The sequence below is a fragment of the Myiozetetes cayanensis genome, unplaced genomic scaffold (genome assembly GCF_022539395.1).
Source record: "Myiozetetes cayanensis isolate MyiCay16 unplaced genomic scaffold, myiCay2020 scf3, whole genome shotgun sequence".
NCBI classification, from domain to species: domain Eukaryota; kingdom Metazoa; phylum Chordata; class Aves; order Passeriformes; family Tyrannidae; genus Myiozetetes; species Myiozetetes cayanensis.
The window spans coordinates 20,500,360-20,528,184 of record NW_026087521.1 but is presented as its reverse complement, the minus strand read 5'-3'; the positions used below and the strand labels follow the sequence as shown (position 1 = coordinate 20,528,184).

Sequence of the window (27,825 nt, the reverse complement as noted above, 5' to 3'; positions counted from 1 at the left end):
AAAGAAAAAGCACAGTATTTTCACAGTATGGATGAAATTGAAAATCTTGTTTATGTATCAATAGCCAGATTTACCAAGCTGTTTCAGAAAAAGCTTAAAATTTTAATATAGAGGGTATACTTCATTTAGTGAACATTTGTGTGCAAAATGATTAAGAAGAGTGATGTAGCATAAAAATGAATTAGCATTTGCAGTCTAGAGATGCACAATGTAGTCATCAGAGGTGACATTTTCAAAGTGTAGGTGACCCACATAAAGGCCCCCATATCTTATAGCTATTTACCTTCTAAATTTCCATGGAGCTGTAAAGGTGGTGCCCAAGCACCAGTTTAGCTCTGTTCTGCAGCCTGGCATTCTGGTTGCATCTGGGGAAGGTGTAGCCCCAGGGGTCCCACCCTGGACACCAAGATTTCTATGATAGGATCAGATCTGAGACACAAGAGATCACAGCATTGTGGCCTATTTTTGTTCCTGACAAAAACTGACACCTGGCAAGTGAGAAACCGTATCTTTGAGACAGAAATACATTTTCAGTCCTATTCCTGCTCCCTGGTCTTGCAAAACTTTGTGGCATAAACATGGATTACACTTAAGTTATTACTGGAGCCCATAAGTTGCATCTGTCTTGAACATGTATTCCTTATTTGACATCTGTGTAAAGCACCTACAAACAGTGATTTTTGTTAGATTTCTGGAGCCCTTTGTCTTTATTTACATCCATAAAAGGCACCTGGACAGATTAATAGCAGCTTCCTTTCACTTCAGACCCATTCACAACTATTACGAGTGACTCAGAGGTTTAGGTCCTTAAAGTCCACCTAAAGACACAGCATAAGAAGTCTTGCTTGCAGTCCCTCATATTTCATGAAAATCAAGGTCATTAAAATTCTCCACCTTCTTTTTATTCACAATTTTCATTACTTCTTACAACTTTTAAAACACAACATGAATCAAGAATGAACCATGGACTTCACAAAAACCAAATGTTACAGTCTCTATTCTTAAAGTAATGCATCTTATTTCTTTAAGGTCTCAAGCCCAAATTATTTCCTATCAATATCATTTGGTTTAACCTGGACTGGAAATTATCAGTTCCATTCATGGGTCACAGTTTATAATTATCTTCTCTCTCTCAGATCTTATTAATCACGCAAACCAGCTATAACAGACTTTACAAAAGGCTTTATTTTGCCTGGTTTTGCACATAAATACTGTGTTTATATTTATTTCAGATACAAATGGTGCCACCTGCTCCTCTTAGTACCTTGACATTTGGTGCTAATTAGATGGACTTGCATTATCAACAGCACAGTAATACAGTGCTGCAGTAGGCTCTGTTACCATGGATCCTAATGCACTCAGCATTCCACAGGAAATTTAGCAGAGCATAAGAAATAAATCTATTCCTGTGTGAACTTGCACCAGTTTTGTGACAATATTAAGGTACGTCCTCAACGTCTGCTAGATTCAAGGGTAAACACCATTATTATTTCTAAACTTTTATTAATACATTCTACCATTGAGTCACTATGTAGGTGAAACAAAATTGCAAGTAGATTTTAAATACCCTGACAGTGCTAATTGAAACAAGTCATGCATTCAAGCTGTACAGGAGAATGTACTGGCATCTCTAAGTGAGAAAAGTCATTTCATACAATTCATACTTGTAGGACTGTCACACTGAATAGCTGCTGTGAAAACTCACACTATTTGTTCCTTTTTAAGCCTACCCGAATGTACCTAATTACTATACTCTAAGACTTAACAAACAGGGGGCTAATCAAAAACTTGCTTGTACAGAGTGATTTGACATAGTTCAATAAACTCTACAGTTGAAATTAAATAAGAAAGAGGAGGAATGGATTATGGTGCAAGCAGAAGGTGATGAAAAGATATAAAAATAACAGAGAAAAAAGTCATTAAATAAGCAGGCAACATAAAAAATCTTTCCTTTCTCCCATTCTCACAGTGAAATGCATATAAACACTCTAATTCTTCCCATCTATTCTAGGGCCCAACAACTCTGTATTTCATAGCAGAGGTAACTTAGCAATTTCTGCTTCAGGCATCAGCCTCTGACATTGTTTGAGGTTCTTCCTTCACTGTTGTCATTATCTGTGTTTCTGTCCTGTACACATCTTGGAGTTCTGTGGAGCCAGAACTTCATATTCTTTTCAGTTTTACCCAGTTTCTCACATCTCAATGAAAAAGTTCAATACTTCGGTTATAAACTGCACATCCTCTGTTTTCTGAATGGGCTTTTTTAAGAAACTAACAAAGGCGAGTTTGAAAATTGTTGCTTTCCCCTTGCGATTAGAAAAATTGCAACATACTGGAAATAAGGTAAAACCAGGAAGTGATCCACTTCCCAAAGCTGAAAGCATCACAGCACAATGCAATTATTTGGTATGACACATAACCTCACCAGGCTCAGGCTGCTACCTCTATGTGAGTCCTCTAAGCTTCATCACAATTGAATTATATTTAAAATATTTAACCTTTAAAAGAGGAAATTCATTTCAGAATCACCTTATAAGATCAGTTTATGTAGGTGACATAGCCCACGGGAAGCGGAAGAAGACAGACCAGACTGCATCTACAGGTGTAAAAGCTTTTTATGGGGTAGTATAAATAATAAACTACTGCATGAAATAGATAAGCAATTAGGCAGGTAGACAGTGCATGATTTGGGGCAGAATATAAGTAACATTTCCTCTCTTTTTCTCTCTCTTTTTTGACAGGTACGAATGGACAATGGACCTAGGTTTGCACAGCATAGTTCTATTTACAAGCAATCACATTAAGAATCAAAATCACAGCCGAAAGTACTACCAATCAGTATGTATTTGATTTATCAGAAATTACAATCTCTGCATCTAAATTATCAATTCATGAAGTGGTGGTGAAACCACAGTGCATGAATACAGTACATGTTTTTGAAACAGGAAATCTCAAAGTTTGTACACAGCCTAACAAAAAGTAAAATATTCTCTTATCTGACTGGAGACTTGACTTTGCTTTGAGCCCTGAAAATTATTCTACCTGCACAGTCACTGTCTGCTTCCCCTCCATCAAAGCTTACCAGTTCACATAATTTCACAGCTGGGATGGTATCTGCATCCATATAGCTGAGTGTAATCTTACCCTGGGTGGCTTATGAATAACCAAGAATTTGTCTGTTGTATGGCATGAATACTGAAAAGGAAAAAGAGATCTACTCTAACACCTGCCCAAGAAAAGTTTATCCATCAGAAAGAGGGGCTTGGTTTTAAGAAATGTCAGAAGAACACAGGTACCTGGTTTAGTGGTAAACATGGCAGTAATGGACTCAATGATCTTAAGTCTTTTCTAACCTTAAAAATTTTATGATTCTTTGAATTCAATAGTCCCCACAAATAAGGAAGGACATTAAGGAATCTTCTGAACAAAAAAAGCTTGTGTTAAAGATGAGATTTCCACAATTATCAATTTACTTTGAATTAAAAACAAACCAAGGAAACCACAGTTTTCTTGAACAATAACTCATGAGATACCAAATATACTCCATTTCTGATGTCATGATACTGCCAAAAATTTGTCATTCCAAATAGCTGAATAATATGTCTCTGTAACACATATGCAGTAACTTGCTGAAGTTTACATCCTTTTTTTTTTTTTAAGGGTTCATAAGACAGGATGACAGAATAGATACAAATGCTCCAAATTGTGGAAATAAGTTTAAAATTAAAAAAAAAAATCTATAAGAGCATCAGATTTGGATTCTTCAGAGTTTCATTTTCTTCTGGCAGAATAGCTACTGGCACAGCTGGGGTTCAGGAAACATATAACTGTTAAGAGGTGAGTATACTCAGCTCCTGCCTGACATTCTACTTCTACAATCATATCTTTGATTTTGAGGAGAGGTGAAATGTCTAACTTAGTATCTTCTGAAAAATAGCCTCATAGAAGGATTTATCCATTGTCCAGAGACATGGCAAACAACTAGACATCAATGCCAATGTTTTTATCTGTGTGATTCATCCTAATGAGTATACCATTCATACACACTGTCGTTATTCTCTCCATAATTGTGTGCTAAATAAACATTTACTGTTTATGTACTGCATACAATAAAATATTATACACTGGTCTGACAAAAATTAATTTTTTTTCTGGATCCCAAATCATACATTTTTGATAGACTTATGGGGTGGCTTTGTTACAGAGTTACACTTCAACAGAGAACGTAGTTTCATCACAGCAAAAATACTTTCTAAAAACCTTAGCAACATTTTGGTTTGTAGGGAAAACAACAGAGAAAACCAGGACTAGGTTGAAAACGTGACTGTTGCAGTTTAGAACTAAACCAGTTTGAAACTTTTGGTTATACGCATTTGATTTTTATGCTAGATAGCACACTATAGTATTTTCATTGGAATCGAATAAGGTTTAATTCTCTTTTGCTTTGAATTGTAAAATGGTCTGGTTTGATTTCAATTCCAAATGTCAAAATCCTTTTTGAAATAGAAGATTGATCTTCTTTGCAATTCTGCTTCTCAAGAGGATTTCCTGAATAATAAATGAAGAATAAAGGTTTTGACACTTATTACGTTTTTTTCCCACTTTCCAAAATAAGTTCTGAATATGTAACAACACTCATTGAAAACGTTCCATTTCATCTGAGACTAGGAACGAGGCAGAGGGGACTGGGAACTGTTCTTCCGTGGCCTGCCAGTGCATGTCAACGTGAAGAGGTCCAGCCCCAAGGCCCAGCTCCCACAGCATCAGGTCCTCTCTCTCCGGGCTGAATGTTACTACTCTTAATAACTCCCTGAGCCTTTTTTCATATCCCACTGAGAGTTTCTATGCTGAACTGAAAATCAGTTACACAAACATTAGAGGGAGGAGAGGGGGTTGGGAAAAGCAAAATATTTTGCTTCAAAAGCATCCTCCATAGACCTGCATACAGATAGGGATGACAAAAGAATTAAGGGAAAGATTTTATTCAGGAGAATAACTGCATGCTGTGATATATGTACATGGATACTGTAAATCATATTAATATTTAAAAATTGTATGCTCCATACAGTATATATATATACGGATGGCAAAAAGCAAGGAATAGGATTATATCACCATCATTTGATCAGAAAGTCAATCACATACAAAATTGAAGAACAAACAATATGACCAGTGAAAAGTATTAATAATTAATGCACTTTGTCAAATAACCCCCTGCTCTCTAGGGAGGAATCATAAGGCGGCAAAGTACAAGCACTTCAAATTACTATTTCACTGTAGAACTGGCTATAGAACATTTCGACATGGTAGATAATATATTTAAGGCATTCTTCCTGTTGCCATAATCATTCTTAAGACTCTTCATCTCTGAAATGCTACTGAGTTCAGTGTAGTCCTGCACAGATGCATAAGTGGCCCCCCTACCTTGCAGGACAGTAAATTGTTTGAAGGCATAATTACACCTGATATGCTTGATCATGATGTAATTAAGTTTCTTACTCTAAAATGAGAATTAATTTAAAGTAGCATTCAAAACATCATTTAAAATTCATGTACTGAGGTATAGTAAAAGTACACAGTCTTTTATAAGAGTTGCTAAGGACTTGAACATCATAAAAACATAATCCTTTGAAATTTCACATAGCCACATTTCAGACAAGTAAATATCATAATGAAGCATCAACCAGAGATACTGTAAAGGACCAACAAGAACAAGTAAAGAACCTCAAAAAGAGAAAGAATGCTGCGTTTTATTTGGATGACTGCACCAGACCCAGATTGGGATAGGACTACAATGAGCACCTTTGTAATCCCAAACAGTATATGTTCCGACACATCTATCTAAAATAGAAGAAAAAAACCACATTAACCAAGAAAAAAATAGGAATTTTTTTCTTTTTTTTTTTTTTTTAAGGAGCACTGTAAAAAGGTGAGGAAGGTGGTAAAAGCACCATTCGCATTCTAAAAGCATGCTTTCTTTTTTTAATGTCATTATATTACTTGAAGCAAACATATAGCTTTGTTATTAAAGGCTCTAAAAGTATAAGCAAACATGATTCAATATTATAGTGAGCAAAGCTGCAAGAAATTTTAATTCTTTTTTTCAGAAGACTGATTCACACTAAATGACAAAAAGAAAAAGTATAGTCCATAGAAAACAGAACCATGTAACAGTAGACCAAAAGAGATTTCAAGGAGTAATATGTACCACAGTCCACTCTCACATACAATTTTTCTTTCATCACTTCTATAGAATTTCATAATTTAGCATTGCTGAGATCAAATTCTTGGTTGGTTACCCTTTTCATAGGATGTTTAAAGTTCTTGTCTTTATTCCAAGGTTCCAACCTGCCTATAAAGCTCTGCTTATTCTCACCCTACTTGTAAGATCTCTTATCTTCTGAAGTGAAAAGCAATGTAGCTTCCCTTCTGATCATTCCTTTAAAGCTCTTCTTATCCTACTCAGCCTTTGATTACTGACCTCTCTGTGATTTCCACAAAGAATCAAGTTATTACTCTCATTTGGGGGGCCATATCCTCTCAAACCTCATAACTTCATGTCAATAAAGCAACACTCATGTACAGCACTGAAGGTCTGGCCGCTATACCTCCTTTGTATTTTATATCTGTGCAACTAAGTTGCAAAATCTTTGGTCTCATGTTTCAAACCATTTTCCCGTTTATTGTCATCATAAATTACACGAAAGATAATTTCACAGAGGAATTGGTAAAAGCATTTCAGTTAAAATGGGAAATGACCGTAATACTCATTCAAAATTCAATCCAAATCTTATGTAGACCTGAAAGTCTCATACTTCAGCTTGCAGATGTGTGGGTCAATCAGAGCCTTGTTAAATGAACAATGTTTAACAGAGAGTTCCAGGGAAGTTTTAATATGAATGCTGATATCCAGGCCATTGGTAGATCTGCAGAAAAGTGCAGAAGCTATATAAATTCATCTGACCTTTTTCCTGCAGGCTGTCAGGTATCAAACTTTACATTCTATACCATCCTACTGCACATAGAAATTGCAAATGTGAAAGACCTTTGCATACTCCACTTTCAGTTCTGTTAGCTGATATGAAGAATTGTATGATCTAACATAGCAAATTAATTTTTCTTACTTTCATTACTTTTTCCTCTCACCATTTTAAAACACTGCTGTAACTAAAGATTTCCCCTAAAATCCAGGAGAAAGGTATCAAAAGTTCACGAGCAAGCTTTTTCCTCTAAAATTTATACTCTAATTTTGAAATAAAATTAAAATACTATATATATATAAATTAGAATATAAATATTTTATGTCCATATAAATTTATAGATATATTTTTTTTAATTAGACCATACATCTATATCTAGATCAATATAGATACAGATATGGTCTAATTTTGTGAAACCGCTTGTAATCTTATGGGTTTTATTTATTTGGAATTACTAATTACAAAGTCAATTTCTAATTTTTCATCTGCATATTTTTCTTTCTAGATAGTATTTATCTGACATATTGAGGAATGTTACATACTTTTAAGTACAATGCAGAGCATGACCACTTTTTTGACCACTGTAAACTTTCGGCAGATGTTAACATTTCTGTCCAAAAAGTTTAAAAAAATCAATTATTCCAGTAATCTGCATATAGTCTATGTGTTTGCTATATTTTCAGATTTTATATGCAATACAAAATGTCATTTCTAACACTGAAATAACTGGATATGGCACTTATTGCTACAGTTTAGTTGACATGGGGGTGCTCGGTCAGAGGTTGGACTCTATGATGCTGGTGGTCTTTTCTAGTCTTAATGATCCATTATTCTATGATTCTAATATATCCTGCAAGAAGGTTCAGTGAATTGCAGAGCTTATTCTATCATTCTCCAATCCAGCACTCACAACGTTCCTAAAACTGCAACTTTTAGAAACTCAGTCACTTGTTCAAAATTTAAAAGGAATAAAATTAATTTCTTTCATTTGCTGTAGTTTCAAAAGTCACAGTCAATTTAAAATGTTACTCTGAAGTGCTTCTGGTGCTGGAAATTATTTGTTCACTTCAAGATCAGAGAATAATTGTTGATCTATCTCAGAATCTTTAAAGAACTGTTCTTTCTATAGTGCGCCTCAGGAGAAAGTCTGCCAATAGTCAAAAGCCGACACTGGGAGTGAAAAAGTACCCTTATTTCTGAGTCAAACCATGCTTATGTGGCACTTAAATTCCACTGGACTCCTCTGAACAGGTTTATGACGTGTGCAAATGACCCCTCATTTTTCTTCTTCTTTATTTGAAGGAATAGGACAGGCAAACAATGTCCATTTTTAAAATAAAACCTAAATATGAAACTGAAATACATACCCTTTTCAATAAATAATTTGCATAGTTCAACAGGATATTGCATCCTGAAAATCTATGATATTAACAATAAGTCACATATTCAGATTTGAGGATTATTTGCTGATCACCTATGTAGAGAAAACTGTCATGTATTAACTGCCTCTTTGTTTCTATCTATGGAAATACCTGTAAGAATGCTAAATTACTTCTAAACATTTATATAATTCAGTCATAATTAATATAAGCAAATATTGGAGTTATCACCAGAATCTTACATGCACTGGGAAGGCAGATCGCTTTTTTGAGAAGGTGATAATCAATTCAGCCATGGAATAGGATTCATTTCACTTGATTTGAGGAATCTAAAAGTGGGACACCTCATCCCATTTAGTCATCTAGGTCTATTTGCCATCAGAAAAGAGAGATGGGCATTTGCACAGGGTAAGTCATACCAGTCTAAGCAGGTTACTGACATATGGAGGTGGCCTGCCAGAGGCTGGAGAATTAAGTAAATCCTGTCTCATGAGCTCTATCCAAGTGCAGGCCTGCAAGCCCAAAACACGCACTAGTCCAGAGTCAGAATCATTATGCCCAGCCATGCAGTTAAACCAGTAAAAGTTCAATGTAACAAACATACTCCTCCTTCCTTGTATATTGGTTTTTAACACAAATTAGGTACACTTGGGCTTTTACCTTCTATGATTCTATGACCTCTCATAAGAACCCTCCATAGAAAAACATCTATCTCAAATACTGGATACAAATAATATTCTGGAAATATTGAACTATAATTGGTACCTTTAATGGCTACACTCACCCATTAAAAGCCAAATTTCGACCTCCTTCTACAATGATTTACACTAAAGTCCATTATGTATGTCCCATTGATTTTTCTGAAACTATTTCTTCAATAAAATTCTACTTGGTAGATTAAAAAGCATCTGCATCTGTTTTCAGGTGACCTGTCTGAACTCCCTTCCATAAAATGTGCGCAAATACTTATAAATCAGGAACATTTCACAGGTGAATAATTATTCAATGTATTGAAAATGTTCATGATATTACAGCAACTTTATGTATTTTTATTTCTGTTTGATTAAATTATGAAACCACCTAGTTTACCTTTACTAATTATATTATAAAATTAAAATAATTATTACTATATTATAATACTAGTATATAAACATTAAAATATACATTTACTTGTGGTATAGTGGTATCCAACATCAGAATAAGTTGAAACATATTTTAATACCAAACATAATCAGTAAAGAGATCACAATAGAAAGACTGATTTACTATTTGCTTTGCCCTTGCTCATATTTGTTTTACCTTGATGATATTCTGTAAACCAAATGTTAACTAATAGCGAAAAAAACTGTTTTGTAGGAATTTCTACATTAACAGTTTATGCTGTAAGTCACTAAATATTCCAGTATACGTGTGAGACAACATTTTTCTGTAGTTATGAAACAGAACAAACATACTACTTTATTCGAGCTACTGAGAAACTATGTACTGGTAAATTTAGATGTGCATTTTGAATCAATAGATACTCCAATAATATTAAAAATATCTGATAAATATTGAGCTATGTATTAAATAGAAATTGTAGACTGAGATGAGGTCTCCCCCCAGTCTCCTCTTCTCAACTTCCTCGTGAGGGGAAGAGAAGGGGCAGACACTGATCTCTCTCCTCTGTGGTAACCAGTGACAGAACCCGAGGGAATGACCTGAAGTTGTGTCAAGAGGTTTAGGCTGGATATTAGAAAAAGGTTCTTCACCCAGAGGGTGTCTGGGCACTGGAACAGGCTCCCTAGGGAAGTGGTTACAGCACCAAGCCTGACAGAGTTCAAGAAGCATTTGGACAGTACTCTCAGTCACATGATGTGACTCTTGGGGATGGTCCTGCACAAGGCCAGGAGCTGGACTCCTTGACGGTCCCTTCCAACTCAGTGTATTCTGTGATTCTGTAAGTCTGTGCCTTTTTGCCACTTAGAACAGCTAATAAATGAAATAATGCAATGTTTGCAGTTAGTCATCTTCTGCATATAAGGGCAAGAGCAGTCAAATCCTGCTTGTGCTCAGGAACTGAGCACAGAGGGGGCTTTATATCCTACTGACTTACTCAGAGGGCTCAGTGTCATGAGCAGCAATTTCCTTTCCTTTGCCACACAGACTCTGAAAACATTAGATGGGGGGGTCTACCCTTCTTCAGCTTTACCCACTCAGTCCTTTGTGTGCAGCCACAGACGTTTTCTTTGGATAAGGAATGCACTTTTAAAACAAAAGCTGACTGCCTCCAATTTCACTTGGTGGAGCAGTCCTGCTGTGTCCCACTGCACAGCAATGGGGGCAAACCTATCCGTAGTATGATTTCTGGGGATACAGCTGTGGCCCTCCAGCTCAAAGGAACATACCAACCTGAAGAAAAAAATATTCTGAAATGAGTACCATGGGGACCCCAGATGCTCATCATCAACTGCTTTACTCTGTAGAGGTGCACTGTTCGATTACATAGGTGTGGTCTCAGGGCACCTGGTCTCCTAGGGAAGAAGACACCTCACCAAGGCCATTCTCTCTCTGCCCAACTGGTATTTCCCCACCATGCAATAAACCAGAAGCAAATGTATCACGGACCACTACTAGTGAATATAGAAAAATATATTTAACCAAATGAACATGACTGCTGCTGGTTTGGGTAATGAAGTTTCACCTACAAAGTTATCAAATGGATTATCTCACAGTACAGTGCTAGAGTGGTTGGGCAGTGGTCAACAGCCTGAAGGATGACTAGCCTCCTGTGAGAGTACAAAGAGCAGATCAGCCTGTCTGACCACATCTAAGGACATTGAAAACTACACAACAAATGATCCATGAAGACTTAAACTATTTTTATTTTACTGTTTGTATTCTAAGTGTCTATTCAGGCAGAAAGTATTCACATCAAATGTTCATACTTAGAAAATGTTAGCACTGTAACCTGAAATGCTTGAATATTGGCAGACATGTATATACAAAACTAACACAGTTCTTCCAGTTTTCTCACAAGGCAGGATTACAAAAACATGCTCAAAAAAGGAAAAACTAAATATTCTGTCTGAAGAATGATATCTGGTACTCAGGCTTATATAGAACATGTCTTCCTATTCACAGCAAGGGTCTGCTTGTGGCAGACCACGAAAGCAAACTGATGAAGAATGGCACACAACACCAACTATCGACTTTCCTGTTCTACCAGCATCCGTCCAAAGCAGCTGGGCTGTACTGGAAATGACAGAGTAACTTACTACTGTCTCCCAGGAACAAGGATTGAGTGCAGATGACATTCTTACATCTGTAACATCTAAGTTATATCAAGTGATAACGGTTATAAGTTTTCAGAGGCTACATTTGGAAGGTACAGCTCAAGAATTCACACAAAACTGTACTAAAACCAGCAATTCATTCACTAGGATATGACCTTCTAGTGGCTCTGAGCTGGAATAAGAATTTCTGGGTTTGTATGTTATTAGCAAACACATGTACAACTTGACAGTATGTATATCAAATAAAAAATAGCAAGATATTCTATTTAAATGACTGTGCAGTAGATTATGAATCACAACTTTGTAAAATATTACAAATCTAAATTTGATGCATTTCATGATAGAATATAAAACTTGAATTCCTATTTATTTGTAAAATTATAGTGAATCCCTATTTATTAGTAAAATGAAAAACCTCTGTGGAGTATATAAACAATTTCTCTTTCATATTAGAATAAGAAGTTGTTTAAAATGATAAATTTTATAGATGAATTTAAGCTTTAACAATTTAGATTTGAAATTTTAGGATTTAGAAGTGTTATTCCACTGGATGTTATAGAGATTTAAAACATTGGTGAAACAACAAAATGGGTGACAGTAAGTGAAATGAAGAAATCACATCAGTGAATGCATAGCATATGTTAGGTCCCCTGATTTGACAGCTCTTGATCATGTTAATTAATACTTAAGAACATTAGCAGTTGCCAGAATGAAATACTATTCAACTTGTATCTTCTGAAATTCTGTAATTTCTGTATCAAAAGATGGCCCTTTGTAAGACAACTGAATGTGTATATTTTGATCAAATACACCTTAAGCTGTGGTCTTCTATCACTTATCAGGCTATCAGACACTGACAGAAGAGAGATGGTAAAGCTCATGTCTGTCAGTTCTCCACCATCAGGAGAGAATTTAGTCTAAACATTCTGACCTGATGAGTAGTACAAGAAACTCTGTATTTCTATCTTATTAATTTTGACAGAATGTCACTCACTATTCTCAGACAATCAACTTTTTTTTTGGAATTGACTACCAAGGCTTCTGAAACTCGGAAGTAGACAAAATCAGCAAAAATGGTGAATTTATTGCATATAATATAACATATTAAAGAGATTAAATTTCATTCAAGTTATTGAAAGAGGTCTTGATGCCAGCTGGGACATGACCTATGGTCCTAAACCCAAAAGTAAATGCTTTCCGACTCCATGTATTATTTAATCACACATGATGCTGTTTGATTTAGTGCTACATTAGAGGCAGGATGGGATCACTGTAGTGCAGCTACCTGTAATGCACAATTTTCTTAGTTCTGAGATACTGTACAAAGCAGAGTAAGAAACAGCTCAGATTATGACAAATACTCTTCAAAGTCTTTTGGGTCCAATTGATGTGCTTGGTAGCAAAGATTCAACAGTCAACTTGGCTCCTGCTTATCATGTTGCAAATCTGGCTACCGTGATTTTTACATGGAATTACTGTACTTACACAAAACAGCAATAGACATCTAATAAATAAAAAGTCAAAAATCCTCTGTGATTTGTTCAGAAGATACTTTTTCAAATAGAAATCCAGAAAATGGCAAAGAGCAGCAAAAGAATAGAAAGAATAAGAATTGACCTTTTTAATTCATGCCTAAACATCCTGGTCACAAAGCCCAAGTTGCACAGAGGAAGAGCACACAGTTATTTCTTTGTGCTCTAAAACACTCCTCCTGAACCTTAGTGCCTTTTGAAAATGTGGTAAACTGATGTGTCTCAACTGCATCTGTGCTGATTTTCTTAACTTTCTGTAGGTCTCATCAAGAAAAAAAAACTGCTTTAGGAGTGATTTTATGGTAATAGAACCACTACTCAAACTAAATAGCAATGCAATTTACCTCTAAAAGATTCACATTCCACTTTTCAATTTGATCTATAAACTTTTCAGAATGTGGCTGCATACACATGAGTAAATTTACTCTTTCTTTTAATAATTTTAGGTACAGTTGCATTTTCAAAGAGGATAGTTAAGAAAAGAATTAAATAATGTATCTGTAAAATTCCTAGCAATTCATGATTTCTGTTATACAGCACTGTGATTTTTTTTTCAGTGAAACAAATAGTTCAGTTTGATAGACTTAATTGAAATTAAGCTAATTTACACAGGTCTCTATATAGCTTTGGAAACTCTTCCATCTTTATTTTTAGCAACACAGTCATTATATGCAGTTAAAGGCTGATTAGGTTTGAAGAGTAATTAAAATACTAACCATACAAAACAAGGGAAGAGACTACTTCTGTAGGGATTTGCATGAAGATTCTTAATTAATGTTTTTGTTGAGGTTTTATTAAAGGGCCACATTTTGCTGTTCAAAGACTGTAAACACTATGATAAATGCATGCCTTTGAGGGGTTCTGCGGGGAAAGTACAGAACAAATCTCATTCAAGCTGTGTCTTCTTATGTCAGATTTGAATTTGAGGCTATGTATTTATCCATTAAAACATGATAGAGTGTCCAACTTTTTTACATGTTACATTTCTATCTGCTTATTCACACAAACACATATCTACATGTGTAAGCACATATATACATACAAATACTTGAGAGAGAGGACTTCAGAATTTTTTGTTAGAATGAAATCAAATATTAGCAGTCTGTGAGATTAATGGAAGCAAATCTGAGTAAATTTCATTTAATTCTTACCCCTCTTTACTCTTCATCATTAATGCTGCTTTCTTTTTCTATCACTGTGTTTTGCTTTTCTGAAAGAGTGATGGTGTATATTGTCAGAACCTCTTTTTAATGCAATTATTAAAAGAGTATTCTGCAATATCTTTGTTAAATTTTTAAATATTTGTATTCCTCCTTCTGTAGACTTCTTAAGAAAAACAAGACCTAGAAATCTATCTTAATGCAGGACTGAAAAGTAATAGCTCAAGAACCAAGAGCTGGAGCTAAGAACACAATGACAGGAATAAATCTGGTCAGTCCACAATGTTCCTAAATAATGCTAAATCTTCAGCTACCAGAAACTTTGCCCATCAGTTGAGTGGGAAGATGAGGGACATGATGAAAATACTCCAGGATGTTAAATTTAAAGTAGGCATAGAGTCTCTGCCACCTCCTGCCACCACGGTGCAAGTCCTTTCTCTTGAAGAATCAATAGGAATCAAAGGATGAATGCTGTCTCTGTCTTTACAGTTTTCTGCTGGGGGCACAGGGATGAGTAAAAAGCTTCTCCTCACTTCTCATTCCCACAGAGATCCCAATGCTAAAGAAGGACTGTTGAAGATCTCTGAAAGATTCACATCTCACTAAAGATCTCTTTATTTTCTACATTTATGAATATAGAAAACCTGCGTCTTGAAAAAATATGTAAAGTAAAGCTTCTTGTAACTTCTACATATGGTTCAATCCTAGTAGTGCTCCATTCTTTTCCATCTTGTTGTACTATGACAAATGAGTTTTCTCTGTAAATGCTTTCCTCCTTCCCTGAATAAAAAAGATTAAAGGTAGTCATCAAAATATTGTTTTGTGCTTACTAAGTTCATGGTCCAATTTGATTTTTTTTTTTAACTCCAGAGAAGTTGGAACAAATCTTTAATATTTTCAATGAACTATTCTAATACTGAGGATTTGGATCAATGTACACTCAAATTCAGAAACACACAGAGCTAGCTGCAAATCAATAGTGGCAAAGAAATTACTTTTTCAAAGTTTAGGTGAATCATTGCTTTCTGTAAACTGGCAAAAATCAGAAAGTAAACAAACAGGCAAACTCAAAAAAACTTATTATTTTATCTAACTCCAGAGTACAAATTCTTTTAGGAATAAGAAGCAACAGCAACCACAAATAAAGAGGATTTAAAAATACATTTTATTTATTTATTTTATTTATTTTATTTTATTTAAATAAATAACTGCTATATATTTAAAATAACAGTTTAAATAAACTGTTCAAGCCATTACAAGATTTGACTGTAATAATTAGTAATGCATAAGAATGGAAGTAATAAAAAGGCTTATGCCCTTGTTTAATTCTAACCTTGAAGGAAAAAAAATTCCCTTCAGGACTTCCAATGCTAAAAACACTGTTGATTTTACATGGAAAAGAAAAGAGAGAAAGGTTTTTCACTACTAAGCATTTTGTAGTATCTTCACAGGAAAAAAAAAAAAAAAGCTTGAAATTGGATTAGATCAGTAGCATCCTCACTGTAGCTAGTAAAAATTTAAAGCTAAATAGACTAAATAGATAGAATAGGGATATCCGTTTTATTGTTGTTGGGAATTACAAATGTTATATGAGAAAAAGATTCAAATACCTCCTAAGTGAGATAAACAGGAAGGCATAATAAAACCCATCTCCAGCTTGAGAAAACTTTATACCTATTAATTTGCCTTTTAATATTATTGGAGAGGAAGATTTTCAGATTATGGTTGTTTCTCAAGCTTTTGGATATCTTTCAGTGTACTACTGCCTACTGACATCACACAACCACAGAATCATTCAAGGCTAGAAGGATCTCCAAGGTCATCTAGACCAGCTGTCAACCTCATACCATCACAATTACCCCTGAACCATACCACCAAGTGCCACACCTAGAAGCCTCTTGAACGCTTCTAGAGACGGGAACACGATACACAAATTGGATTGGTGGGCAAAAAACAGAAAGAATCTTATTGCCTGCTGTGCCCAGATAAAAATATGGGAAAATCAGGATCAATGGTGCTTTTAAGTTCAGTCTTCAAGTCCTCAACTAGAGATGTGAATACAGATTCATCTAATCACAGAATAGGTAAGGTTGGAAGGCACCACAAGGGGTCTGAGTCTAACCTCCCTGCTCAAGCAGAGATGACTCAAGCAGAGTCATCCTAGAGCACATGGAACAGGACTGTATCCAGACAGTTCTTGAATATCTCCAGTGAGGGAAACTCCACAACCTCCCTGGGTAATCTGTTCCTGTATGCAGTCACCTGCATATTCTTTTTAAGAACTGATCTGAAACTGCACATAAAATGACAGAGAAAACCCACTGGAAGGACAAATGGCAACTGCGATAGGCCAAGGTTCAAGGTTTCAATATTAAGTTATAAATAACTACATGTAACATCTCTTATATTCATATTGAAATTTGGGGATTCATTAATTTCTTTCATTCACCACCATTATTTCAGAGCAGAACTGGTCATGAAGTAAACCTCTATCTTCTCAAGGGAAAGACAATTTCAGGAGTGGGATATTTAATCTTTAGCAGACATAGAAGATCATAGTACACTGTATACATAGTACACATGTCTGTGGCATGAAGAACCAGCCAGGATTTAATTGCTGCCTCTGTTTTGTGCATGGAAGACCCTAATAAATGAACTGGGGTGTGTCAGGATGCCATTTGTAATTACCTGGGTCTATGCTGGCCTGAGGTCATTCCCCCATTCTCCATCTAACATTTTTCTTAAATCACAAGAGGTTTATTTTGAACTGTCTTGTGTCATCCCCCCCCCCCAAAATCTCTTGATTTAGTTTACTTAAAATGAACATATTTTGGTTATTTTTGTTGCCCAAACCTTTAAATTTGAGTTAGATAACCATAGCAATCATGACGAATCACCAGCTTGATTCAGGTCTGCTACTGTTCAAGTGTCTTTTCTACTGTGGTAAACCACTTTTAACTGGTTTTAGTCAAAAGTCCTATCACTTGTAAGTGCTCTTGCAGAAGAATTCATAGTTTTTTCCCCTGTGGGTGAAAATACATGTGCAACCAACATATGAGACCGCCCATGTCTTCATCCCACCACTTGATATCATGTTAACTTCCCGGGCGCAGAAAATATGTTTTCTTTCTATTTTCAGGCACAGAGGACACACTACAATTTTGTTTCATAAAATATATGGATATCTTTTTCAGTCAGAAATTATTTTGGATCTATCAAGATATAGCCTATACATTTTATACACTACTTTTCACATGGTAATTTAATTTGACAGATGTGATAAGACTGAGACAAGTCATACAACCATCTGTGGTAACATTTAGAGCTTCACAAACTACAGCACATACACCACTCATTCCACCTGAAGAACTTAAAAAAAAAAATCTATTTCCTACTTAAAATAGTAAAACCAAAACACAGACACGAACTACCCAGCCATGACTTACTGCTATATGAATCAGGGCCAAGAAGTAAAGGACTGGAGTAATGAGCTATCATTTAGCTCAGTGAGGAAGTGAATATTACCCTTTTTTTTTTTTTTCTTTTTGGTGAAGTGGTAAAAGGCAGAAGACAAGGCACTGCTGAAATGAGGGAGTGCAAACATTGGCTCTGATATTTCTGTGAGATTTATCTAATCATTGAGAAGCCCAGTGCGGTGTTTGAATTCATGGCACAGTACATATACAATAAATCTGATGGTTCAGAAAGTGCAGGAATGCTTGTGCTTGGATACTGCACAGTGTGACAAAGCCAGGAGAAGAGGGGTGCTGGTGTGCAGAAAGTTTGGAAGAGCACCTCTGTAACAAAGGCTTTGTGAAAGTGTCACCAGGTAGCCAGAAATCTCGGGACAGCCAGTGAACGAAAAAGTTCATCTTCCATGTGAAGAGTATTAATTAGTGAAAGAAGAGACTGCCAGGAAAATCAAGGCACATCACAGATGACTTATGTACAAAGCGCAGAAAATTGTCTATTGCTGCTGCCACTAATAACAGAGAGGGTGGTCACAACCAGTAATGCTGGGGGTGGTGGCAGTAATTAAGGAAATAACACTGGGAGCCCTGACATTAGGTAAAAGTATCTACACAAGAAGGCAATCTGCTGTAGTCACAGAAGGTAACACTCTTGTAATAAACTTTCCAAGTAGCAGCAAGAAAATATAAGATCAAACTCAGCTACTGATATGACTGCTGTATTAGCTGTTATGACAATTTGATGCCTGAGCTAGCAGGTTTGTGAAAACTAGTGACAATTACTTAGAGTTTTTGCTCAAACTTTATAAAGGCTTTCACTTTTATAATATGATATAGAATTCTGTTTTTTACACATGAGGATAAGTAATAAGAACATATTGATTTCCGTTTTACTCCATCCTCAAACACAGTTTGTAAACTAAATAAGGAGTTCAAGACTTGACCTATCATCAAGACCTCAATAGTTTAAATAGAAATTTAATTTTCACTGTCTATACTTCAAGGATAACAACATGAGAATTACTGTGATGCGCCCATTTGCTAAAAAAAAAATTCATATTGACAACTACAGATAGGATCAGAGAGGAGGTCATTGAAAACATGAATGGAATTGAACCACTGCCACAGGTCTTTAACAAAATGTGTACCGCCACTGGATTTGTGCAAATTAAGTACTAGATTTCTTTTACATTGTCCATGAATTTTTTCTTCAGGTTTAAGAAAAAATGTCACACTTTTCTTACAGCTCAGCAATATGCATCGGAGAATTGAAGGGAGCCAGAAAAGTAATGAAAAGAAAGCAGTTTTTTTCCTGCACTCCTATGAACAATTTACAGATAATGTTTTACTTTCACAGTTACCTGTGCATTTCTTGATATTGCTATTTCTTTTTCCATGTGATCCTAACTTGCATCCAAAGTTCTCCTCCCAAAATTCTGCAAACCAGACATTTCTTCGATTGTTAGCAAGTGTTCTGCTCCGAAAATATCTATCAAATCCTACATTCAAGAGAAAGGAAAGAAGCATTAAAATATGATACTGTATAAAAATAGTAATTTAAAGACAATAGCAGATTTTGTATAAATCTAAGAACCAGAAAAAGCTTTAGATACAAACTACTATAAGATACTTTAGGAGCATAGTAGATTAATCTAATCTAAGGATTAGATTTAATTTCAAGACCACTTAAGATAATGGGGTACTTCTTCATAGAACTAGAGGACTTCCAGAACACCTATACTTCTGTTTCTATTTATTTATCTAATGACACCAGATGAGAGAGTAAAGATTCCTTCTGAAACCTGATCTCCAGGTTTACCCCTACAATCCAGCAGTCATAATCAAATCATGATTAACACATCCCACCTGGATTAAGCTCTTTACAAATATCTCCCTGTGGCTAAATTCTCCACGTAACATCAGTAGTGCTCACTTTTTCTAATGATTTACCAGTTTAGTGCACTTAACGAGACACTAAGTGATATTACTATGTCCAGTACTCCCACAGGAATAAGGTGCTTCAAATCAACTTCTACTTCATCCACCAAGTCTGAATCTTAGTTAATTTAGTGGCTTCTTAAAGTAAGTATAGCAGAGGAAAGCAGGGCATAGATTGATGCCCTCCCCAGAGAATAAGCTGACTCATTATCATCCATCCAATGCTCTCCTTATTTGTCCCAAAAAAACACCAGGCTATGGTAAAAAGCTCTCAACCCTAGATGTCCTAATTAGTATACAATTATAAGATTGCCTAATTGCAGATTCAGCATCTCCTCATCTCAACAGAAATATTAAATGATTGTTGGATGAGGCCCACTCAAGTTACTTAGTTGGAAAGTTTTTCCTGATTACCCTGTAATCAAGGACTACATGATTTTTTGATTATTTTTTAAAGAGACCTATGATACTTGAACATTGGCAGAAAACAAGGGGTTTGTGCCATATGTGTCCCTACCATCTATTGATGTTCTTTTGGGTAGAATGGTTACTGCTCCTTCTGCAATCTCCTCCTGTTGCTGAACTGGGGAAATTTTTGACCCCCAGCTATCTGAGCCAATCCAGAGGAAATGTCCAGACTGATTAGCTTTTTTTGCTGCTTCCAGTATTCGCCTGTAAAAAAACAACAAATGACTAATTAAACAAGCTACATTTACAAAGAACCTGAGAACCCCCAGCATTTATTTTGGCTATGCATAAGTAACCTTACACTAATCAAGTCATCAATAGTTTTCACAGTCTAAAGCATATTCAACAACAGCTGTAAAAAAACTCAAGATACAATACTATACAAGTCAATTTGTTTCATCTTTAGCAGTATTTTCTAGTATTCTTATTTGTTTCTTCCTCTTCAGTCACCAAATAACAATTTATTGGCACTGAACTCTTAGGAGCTAGGAATAAGTCAGAACTACACAGAATAAATGACTAGCACATGGTATAATTACAACTCAATTTCTTATCATCAGATTTCCAAGAATTTTTACATGGGATTGAATTTGAAACTCCTTTATTACTCTCTTCTGTACCAGCCAACCAAGCATCTTTGTGAAGAAGAAACATCTTCAATACACAACATTAAGAAACAGGCACCTAATATCATCTTCATTCGCAAACATGATCACCGCTCGAGCATTTGGAGTTTCCAACAAGCGCTTGATGATCTTTTCAAATTCTCCTGGTCTGGGTTCCCGAGGGATTTTGAGTGACTGAGCAATGCAAACACCTCCTAAGAAAAATTAAAAGGATATAAAAAAAAAGAAAAGGAAAATAATTTTAACACACTAAATATCCACACCTCAGATAATCCACAGTTAACCAGGCAGGTAAAGAGAGAAAGGGTGCTAATCTGAGATACAGCAGCACAGCCAAAGGAAAATTATCTGTGTATTTTGAAATATTCACTATACTTACCTGCACATTTGCCTTAAAGATTACAACACAATTACCTGTTATTTATTTTTTAAATATATTTTTAAACAGAATTCTGAGGTATATTGTCAAGCACCACACTCTGGCTCAGCTGGACTGAGTTCCACAGACCTACCTAACTCATGGCATCTGAGAACCTAGTCTTGCCACAGCATTGTATTGAACCACAGAGCCATAATTCTATAGTTACCTTATGTTCACAGAATCATGGAACACGCTGAGTTGGAAGGCACCCACAAGGATCATCAAATTCAACTCCTGGCCTTGCACAGGACCATCCCCAAGAGTCACATCATGTAACTGAGAGTATTGTGCAAATGCTTCTTGAACTCTGTCAGGCTTGGTGCTGTGACCACTTCCCTAGGGAGTTCCAGTGCCCAACCACCCTCTGGGTGAGGAACCTTTTACTAATATCCAACCTAAATCTCCCCTGACACAATTTCAGGCCATTCTCTTGGGTTCTGTCACTGGTCACCACAGAGAAGAGATCAGTGTCTGCCTCTCCTCTTTCTCTGCTGAAGAAGTTGTTCATAATGTGGCTCTTTGGTACCAGGTACAGTCATACGCCTTTGCTTTCTCAGCAGAGAGCACAACATAGAGAATTTGCAATGTTTTCTTATGAAAAATACATACACTTTTAATTGTTATTATGACATTCTTAATTAAGTTGTCTTAATTATTTAGGAGGTTGTCACTGAATATCCTAAATTACTAATCAGCAAATGAACACAAACTTAGAGATTATATTTTTTATATCTCTTCCTGACAGAGGGAGGAAAGTGCTAATTGAAGTCTTTATATTTTACCTGTCAGGAACAAAAGGGCCAAATTTCTACAGAAACTTAGTGATTTCTAACAGCTTTCATACACGAGTTCAAGGGAATCTCTACTTCCCAGTTACAATACTGTTATCTGTGTTTGAGCATGCAAGGAGAAAAATTCCTTCAGCCTTTTTATTGAATCACTGAGTCCATATTGGCAGCAGCTTCCTATACCATAGATGATCTATTATTGTTTGCTGATTTGACTATTTTAATTATTTTTTCGTTAAGAACTATTGTCTCATTCTTCCAAAAATATTTGTCCTTGCCCATTGTTATTCCAAGCATAAAGATTCTTCTTGTGAAGAATCTAATAATTAATAAACCCAGAAAACTAAGAAAATGAGATAATGTTAACTTTAACAAAAAGTGGCATGTTACTAGACAAAACCAAAGCAAAATATAAATTTTGCATCTCTGCATCTAAATAATTCTACACTGAGGATTGCCTTCAGTGTGAATAAGAAGGTGTTTTAAAAGAGATGTTCTATTTTTAATAAATGTTGGTATTATTTTCTGATGTATAAGATCATTTGAGGCACATACATTACTATGTATTAACAGTTATTATTCAACTAAAGTCACAGTTAGATGGTTATGTCATGTGTGGGGAGGCTTTCCAACACTTTCAGCAGTATTGTCCCCCTATCAAAATGTCAATCTTCTGTTTTTCCAAAGCACTTCACTTATTAGATTGATGCACACTGTCAGTGATAGGATTTGAACAAAAACAAGGGTCCAGCCAGGTGAAGTGTGGGATGTAGACTTACATGAAGACTTTACTGAGGTCCCTTGTGTAAGCTTTCTTAAGCTTAATGTATTTAATCTTTAAGCAAAAAAAGGCAAGGTAGAGATTTAGATATGGCATAAAAGACGCATAGAATTATCAACTGCCAGTGTAAAAATAACAACTTTCAAATTACATCCAGACAGTTGTAGTCACAGGCAAACATGTCACCTTTTTCAGTTAGACATCAATTACTTGCGATGTTACATTATTATTTTGTTAGATTGAAAATTCATTCTACAGCATAGGTTTGTCCTGAATTCTTCCCTGCTTTATGTGAAAGAAATATTTGCAAGTCAGAGCATCTGCCATTTCTAACAAAAATTGTTTGTCCATAGTTCTTCACCATCTACAAATAGTGTAACAATAAACATAAATAATCATCTGCTTTAAAATGGAATATAGAGCCTTTTTCTGGCATTAAATTTCTTCATATTTTTATGATCATCTTGATTCCCCATGATGTACAACTAATTTGCCAATAACAACAAATAAGCCTTTACAGCAGGTGATCCTCATACTCACGTGGTATTTTTGTATTTCCAGTAATGAAAAGATGGACACTCTACTGTGAAAAGCTTTAGCCAATTATCTAAACTGATATTAGGCTATAGTGATAGACACACAAAAAGCCCTTTAATGCAGTTCTTTCCCAAGTAACAGGGCAGAAATGTAAGAGAAATATTTAGCAGATATACTATAAATGAAACAATCAGCAATTCATTGTTAAAAAAAGAAAAACTAGAAAAAAAAGCCAAGCTCTCAGACGTCCCCAGAGTCCTTCAGCACAAAAAGTAACACAGATCCTAAAAAATGACATAAATGAATAATTTGTTACCACATATATTTTGAGAGTGCATTTTTCAACTACTTCTGCTCATACAAAGGCCCTTATGAAAAAAAAAAATCATTCTATCCACATAAAAATTAAATGCAAATATTACAAAATGCATATATATAATAAACTACATACAGCCATCTGCAATCTGTGTGAAACGGCTATCAAGCAAAGAAATACTGCAGTATCTAAAAAGACTATTTGCATGAAAATACTGTAGAAGAAACACCCTTCCATCACTGCAGCAGCAAGTTCATCCATGACTGTACTGTGTACTGTGTACCTCAGCATCTCTGCATTGAAGAATGTGTTAAGTACTACTAGGAACAAAATGAAATGCACTTCGGCCTTGTTGGTACATTTATAATTGATTGTGTAGGTTATCTCCAACAGAAAACCCACCTTGTATACGTCCTTACCTATATATTGCATATACAACTGTTGGTCAAAGGGTATCGACTTTCAGCTAATGATGAAATGCTAGATCCACACAGGTACTCACAACATTACAGTGTCTAACCTCTTGGCACTCTGCTGCCTTTGAAATCTACAGCCTGGGCTAAGTGCCCAGACACAGAGAGAGATAAGTGCCTAAGTAAAGGATTCCTCTGTGCCAGCAAACTGAATAAGGAATAATTATTCTTCCAAAATAGGTAGCTGAGGTACTAAAAGGACAAGTTTTAAGGCCAGCAGTAAGGATTTATCTTATGAAGTGTGAAAAGAGACTTCCCCAAATCAAGAAGAAATAGGCTTTGAAAACAGATCTCTCATACATGATATCAGTGGATTTACCATTTGCTGCAGAGGTGCCAAAGGGCAGGTGGTTCAGACATCTAATGTCCCTGGAGAATTTATGGCTCTGAATCATAAGAACAAATAGCGTCTACACATTTCACTCTGTCAGCATTTCTGACTGATTTGGCATGATGACAGCTTGTCTCTGTGGCTGGTTTTTAAAGTGTTTGTTATCCTCTATTGTCTGGGGATGTACTTAAAAAAAATACATTGGTCTAAATTTTTCTTGGCCAAAATGATGATAAATCTAACATTTGTAAGAGGAAATGAGAGGTAACTTTCTTCTTACAGAGAACAAAGTTATATGTTTAAGCCCCGTCAATTAAAAGGACCTATGATAAGGCTTCAGAGGGCACTGCACTAAAAGCTGTTATTGAGACCAAGAACGAAGCCAGCCAGACATACTCACTTCAGGTAGCTCTACTATGGAGAACAGTAATTTACCCACTCCTATTGTACCCATTCCCTAACTCATATATGACATAGGAGAAGAAATTAAGAGTTTGCATCTGTCACACATTTCAAAGACATTAAGAGGCCACTGATGGAAAGTAGTTCTTCAGCTACTCTGGGGAAAAATAAAAGTCTTAGCAGCAAACTGTGCTAAGCCTCTTTTGCTTGTTCTCAGATCTGTAAAGCTAAGGTCATTCTCAGTCATCCCAGAGCTTGATTTGAGGAAGAAAACAGTTAATATGAACTGTATTGTGTCAGTGATGACAAGTGTCCATCTCTCTTCTGTCTAGCACCTATCAAGTGCGATATCCAGCACCTGGGGCCAGGCAATGATAAAGAGAAGGAGAGTAGAGGTGGGAGCTGGAAATCAGGCTCATGGCAGGAACTGCCTTACTTGTGATCAGGGGCTCAACTGAGCTGCTCTACACCGTGGTTAGCAGCTGATAACTCAGGTGTTTTTAAAAATGGAGTTTTAACCAGACCTGATCTACAACAACATTTTTCTGAGTCTTTTTCTCCATTTTGATAAAAATTACATCTTAAACAAATTCTTCCAGGCTAGGTTTGGTTTGTTTACAGGTGGTAAGCTCTGTGTAACAGAGCTTGTAGGAAACACGTTATCACCAAACAAAAAAACAAAACAAAACAAAAACAAAAACAAAAAAAAAAAAAAGGAGAAAAAAAAAAAAAGAGAGAGATTTTGAAGATATTGCCAGTACAATGGATAAAATACACTTTTTTTAATTTTTTTGGTGCTCTTACAACACTGATTCTTCCAGTGGTGGGGTGGGGGAAAGTACATGTAGTACCTGCATAATTTTGGCAGGTAATAATTCATTATAAATTGATGAATTTATAATAATAAATGCAATGAATTTATAATAATAAATACTAATTATTACTCCCAGGGGTTTTGAGGTCACAATACGCCATGCTGCTTGTAAACCATTAAATACTCAACTGTGTGAAGTTGGATGTCAAAGTTGAATTGAATTGACACTGAATGTGTATTTGGAAAATATCAGACAGACTTGGTAGAAAATTTGCACTAACAAATGAATTTCCTGAAGAAAAAAGTGAACGATGAAGATAAATGCAAATACAAGGACCACATTGTCTCCCACTCCAGCTAGGACTCCCTGCTACATTATGGATCACCTTAGTAGGTTACGCAAGAAAGGGTACTGCCTTTGTATCAAAAAAGCTGAAGACTGTTTTCAGTTCAAGTGGGATCAGTGCTGGGCCCACAGCCATACTACTTGGAACCAGTTTACCCTCTTAACTATTTTGTTTCCCCACATAAACATAACACTAGCCTTAGCATTGTAATAGGGAAGGGATCAAGTTATGCACTTGCTTTGACAAGCTATCTATTTCTTAGCATAAGGAAGTATACCTCACTGACTCAGTAAACATCACTGCAAGTCGATTATTTCATCATAAATCACATTGTTCCTGAAAAAGCTCAAGATAAACAGCCAGGGCATATCTGGGATCCAGTCCTACCTTGCAGGAATTTCTCAACTGCCTTCAAGTATTCCTTTTTTTAATATGAATTGTATGTGACTGGTCATTAGGCCAAAAAAATTTTAATGTAGGCCTGTGGAAAGTTTCAAAAAGACATTACAGAAATATTTGAAGTTCCTCTTCCAAGTAGGGGAACACATGTCAGAGACTCAGAAGAAGCATCAGTGAGAAATTCCTGTGAGGCCCACAGGGTGCTGTCACAGGCAGACAGAGCCTCTGTCCGACTGGACACTGCACACTTCTGACAGTATGACATGAAGCAGAAGAATATGAGGAAAAAATATGAGGAATATGAGAAAAATTTCTAGAGTATGAGTCAACAGGGAGTGACACCTAGGAAGATATAATTACAGGTTGAAGATCAAATTTCTCAGCAATAATTCTTCACAATTAAATGTGTCTATAATATCAAAGTCCTACACCTGGGAGGTCTGAATCCAGCTATGCATTTTTTCCACAGTTACCTTCACTTAACTCCCCCCAAGAGATCATATGATTACTGATTCAGCTATATGGACTTCAGGATAGCTTAGCTTTATGAGTAAGAACCTGATCATTCAGCAGGCTCTGTTCCTCCATGGAAGTCCATGCCATGGTAACATCACTGCTATTCATGTCCAAATCTAGTTAAATAAAATCTCACTCCAATGCACCTCCTTTTTTGCAATCACAAATTAACTGCAGTATGGAAATAACCTAAACCCTTGTGGCTTTGCATTTCCTCAGAAGCTCACCAAATACCTCATCAAAAAATTCACTAACTTACTTTTGCAAAGACATTCTTCAACCAATAGTGTTACTACTTTTTTATACAAGGTAATAGAAAGAAAGTAATTTTTAAAAAACAGGGATTTTAAACAATAATGCATTCTGAATGGACAAAAGCAGCACTTAGTATCCAATACCCTAAAGTATAATGGAGGATGAAGGATTTTGTTATAACCTTTGAACAGACAAAACAACTCTGCATTTCAAGCCCATATACTGGTGTCTTAATTCCTTTACTTAAGTAAAACTTATTTCCTAAAAATCCCTTAATATTTATGACAAACATGTTTTTATTGCACTAGCAAGTCAATGATACTTTTTCACTAATATGTCAGCAAAAGTCATGAGCTTTTCTACTCAAAACTAACATCCTCTAGGATATCAAAATCACTCTTGTTTACTTTAGTGTTCTAGAAAAGGCTTTTTAGCAAAGGTTTATTGTTGTGTCTTATAAACCCATTTTATAAACCCATTTTTCACATCCCTACATGTACATTCACAGGCATACAGCCATGCATATTTCACAAACACATGTGCTCACAAAGATCCTTACATCATGGGCAAAGCAGATGCTAATTCTAAAATAGAAAAGGAAGAGAGAAAAAACCAGC

At 35.7% G+C, this 27,825-nt stretch overlaps 1 protein-coding gene across 4 annotated transcripts in view; it reads right to left on the bottom strand.

Annotated features, from left to right (window-relative positions):
- The window catches only part of GRM8 (glutamate metabotropic receptor 8), a 328,250-nt gene that overhangs the window by 158,513 nt on the left and 141,912 nt on the right, over positions 1-27,825 (bottom strand). For all 4 annotated transcript variants that reach the window (XM_050325237.1, XM_050325236.1, XM_050325239.1 and 1 more), the window contains 3 exons: positions 20,887-21,022; positions 20,252-20,406; positions 19,158-19,295 (listed from right to left, as the gene is read on the bottom strand). In XM_050325237.1, coding sequence (XP_050181194.1) covers positions 19,158-19,295; positions 20,252-20,406; positions 20,887-21,022 — 429 coding nt within the window. The remainder of the gene's footprint in view (positions 1-19,157; positions 19,296-20,251; positions 20,407-20,886; positions 21,023-27,825) is intronic.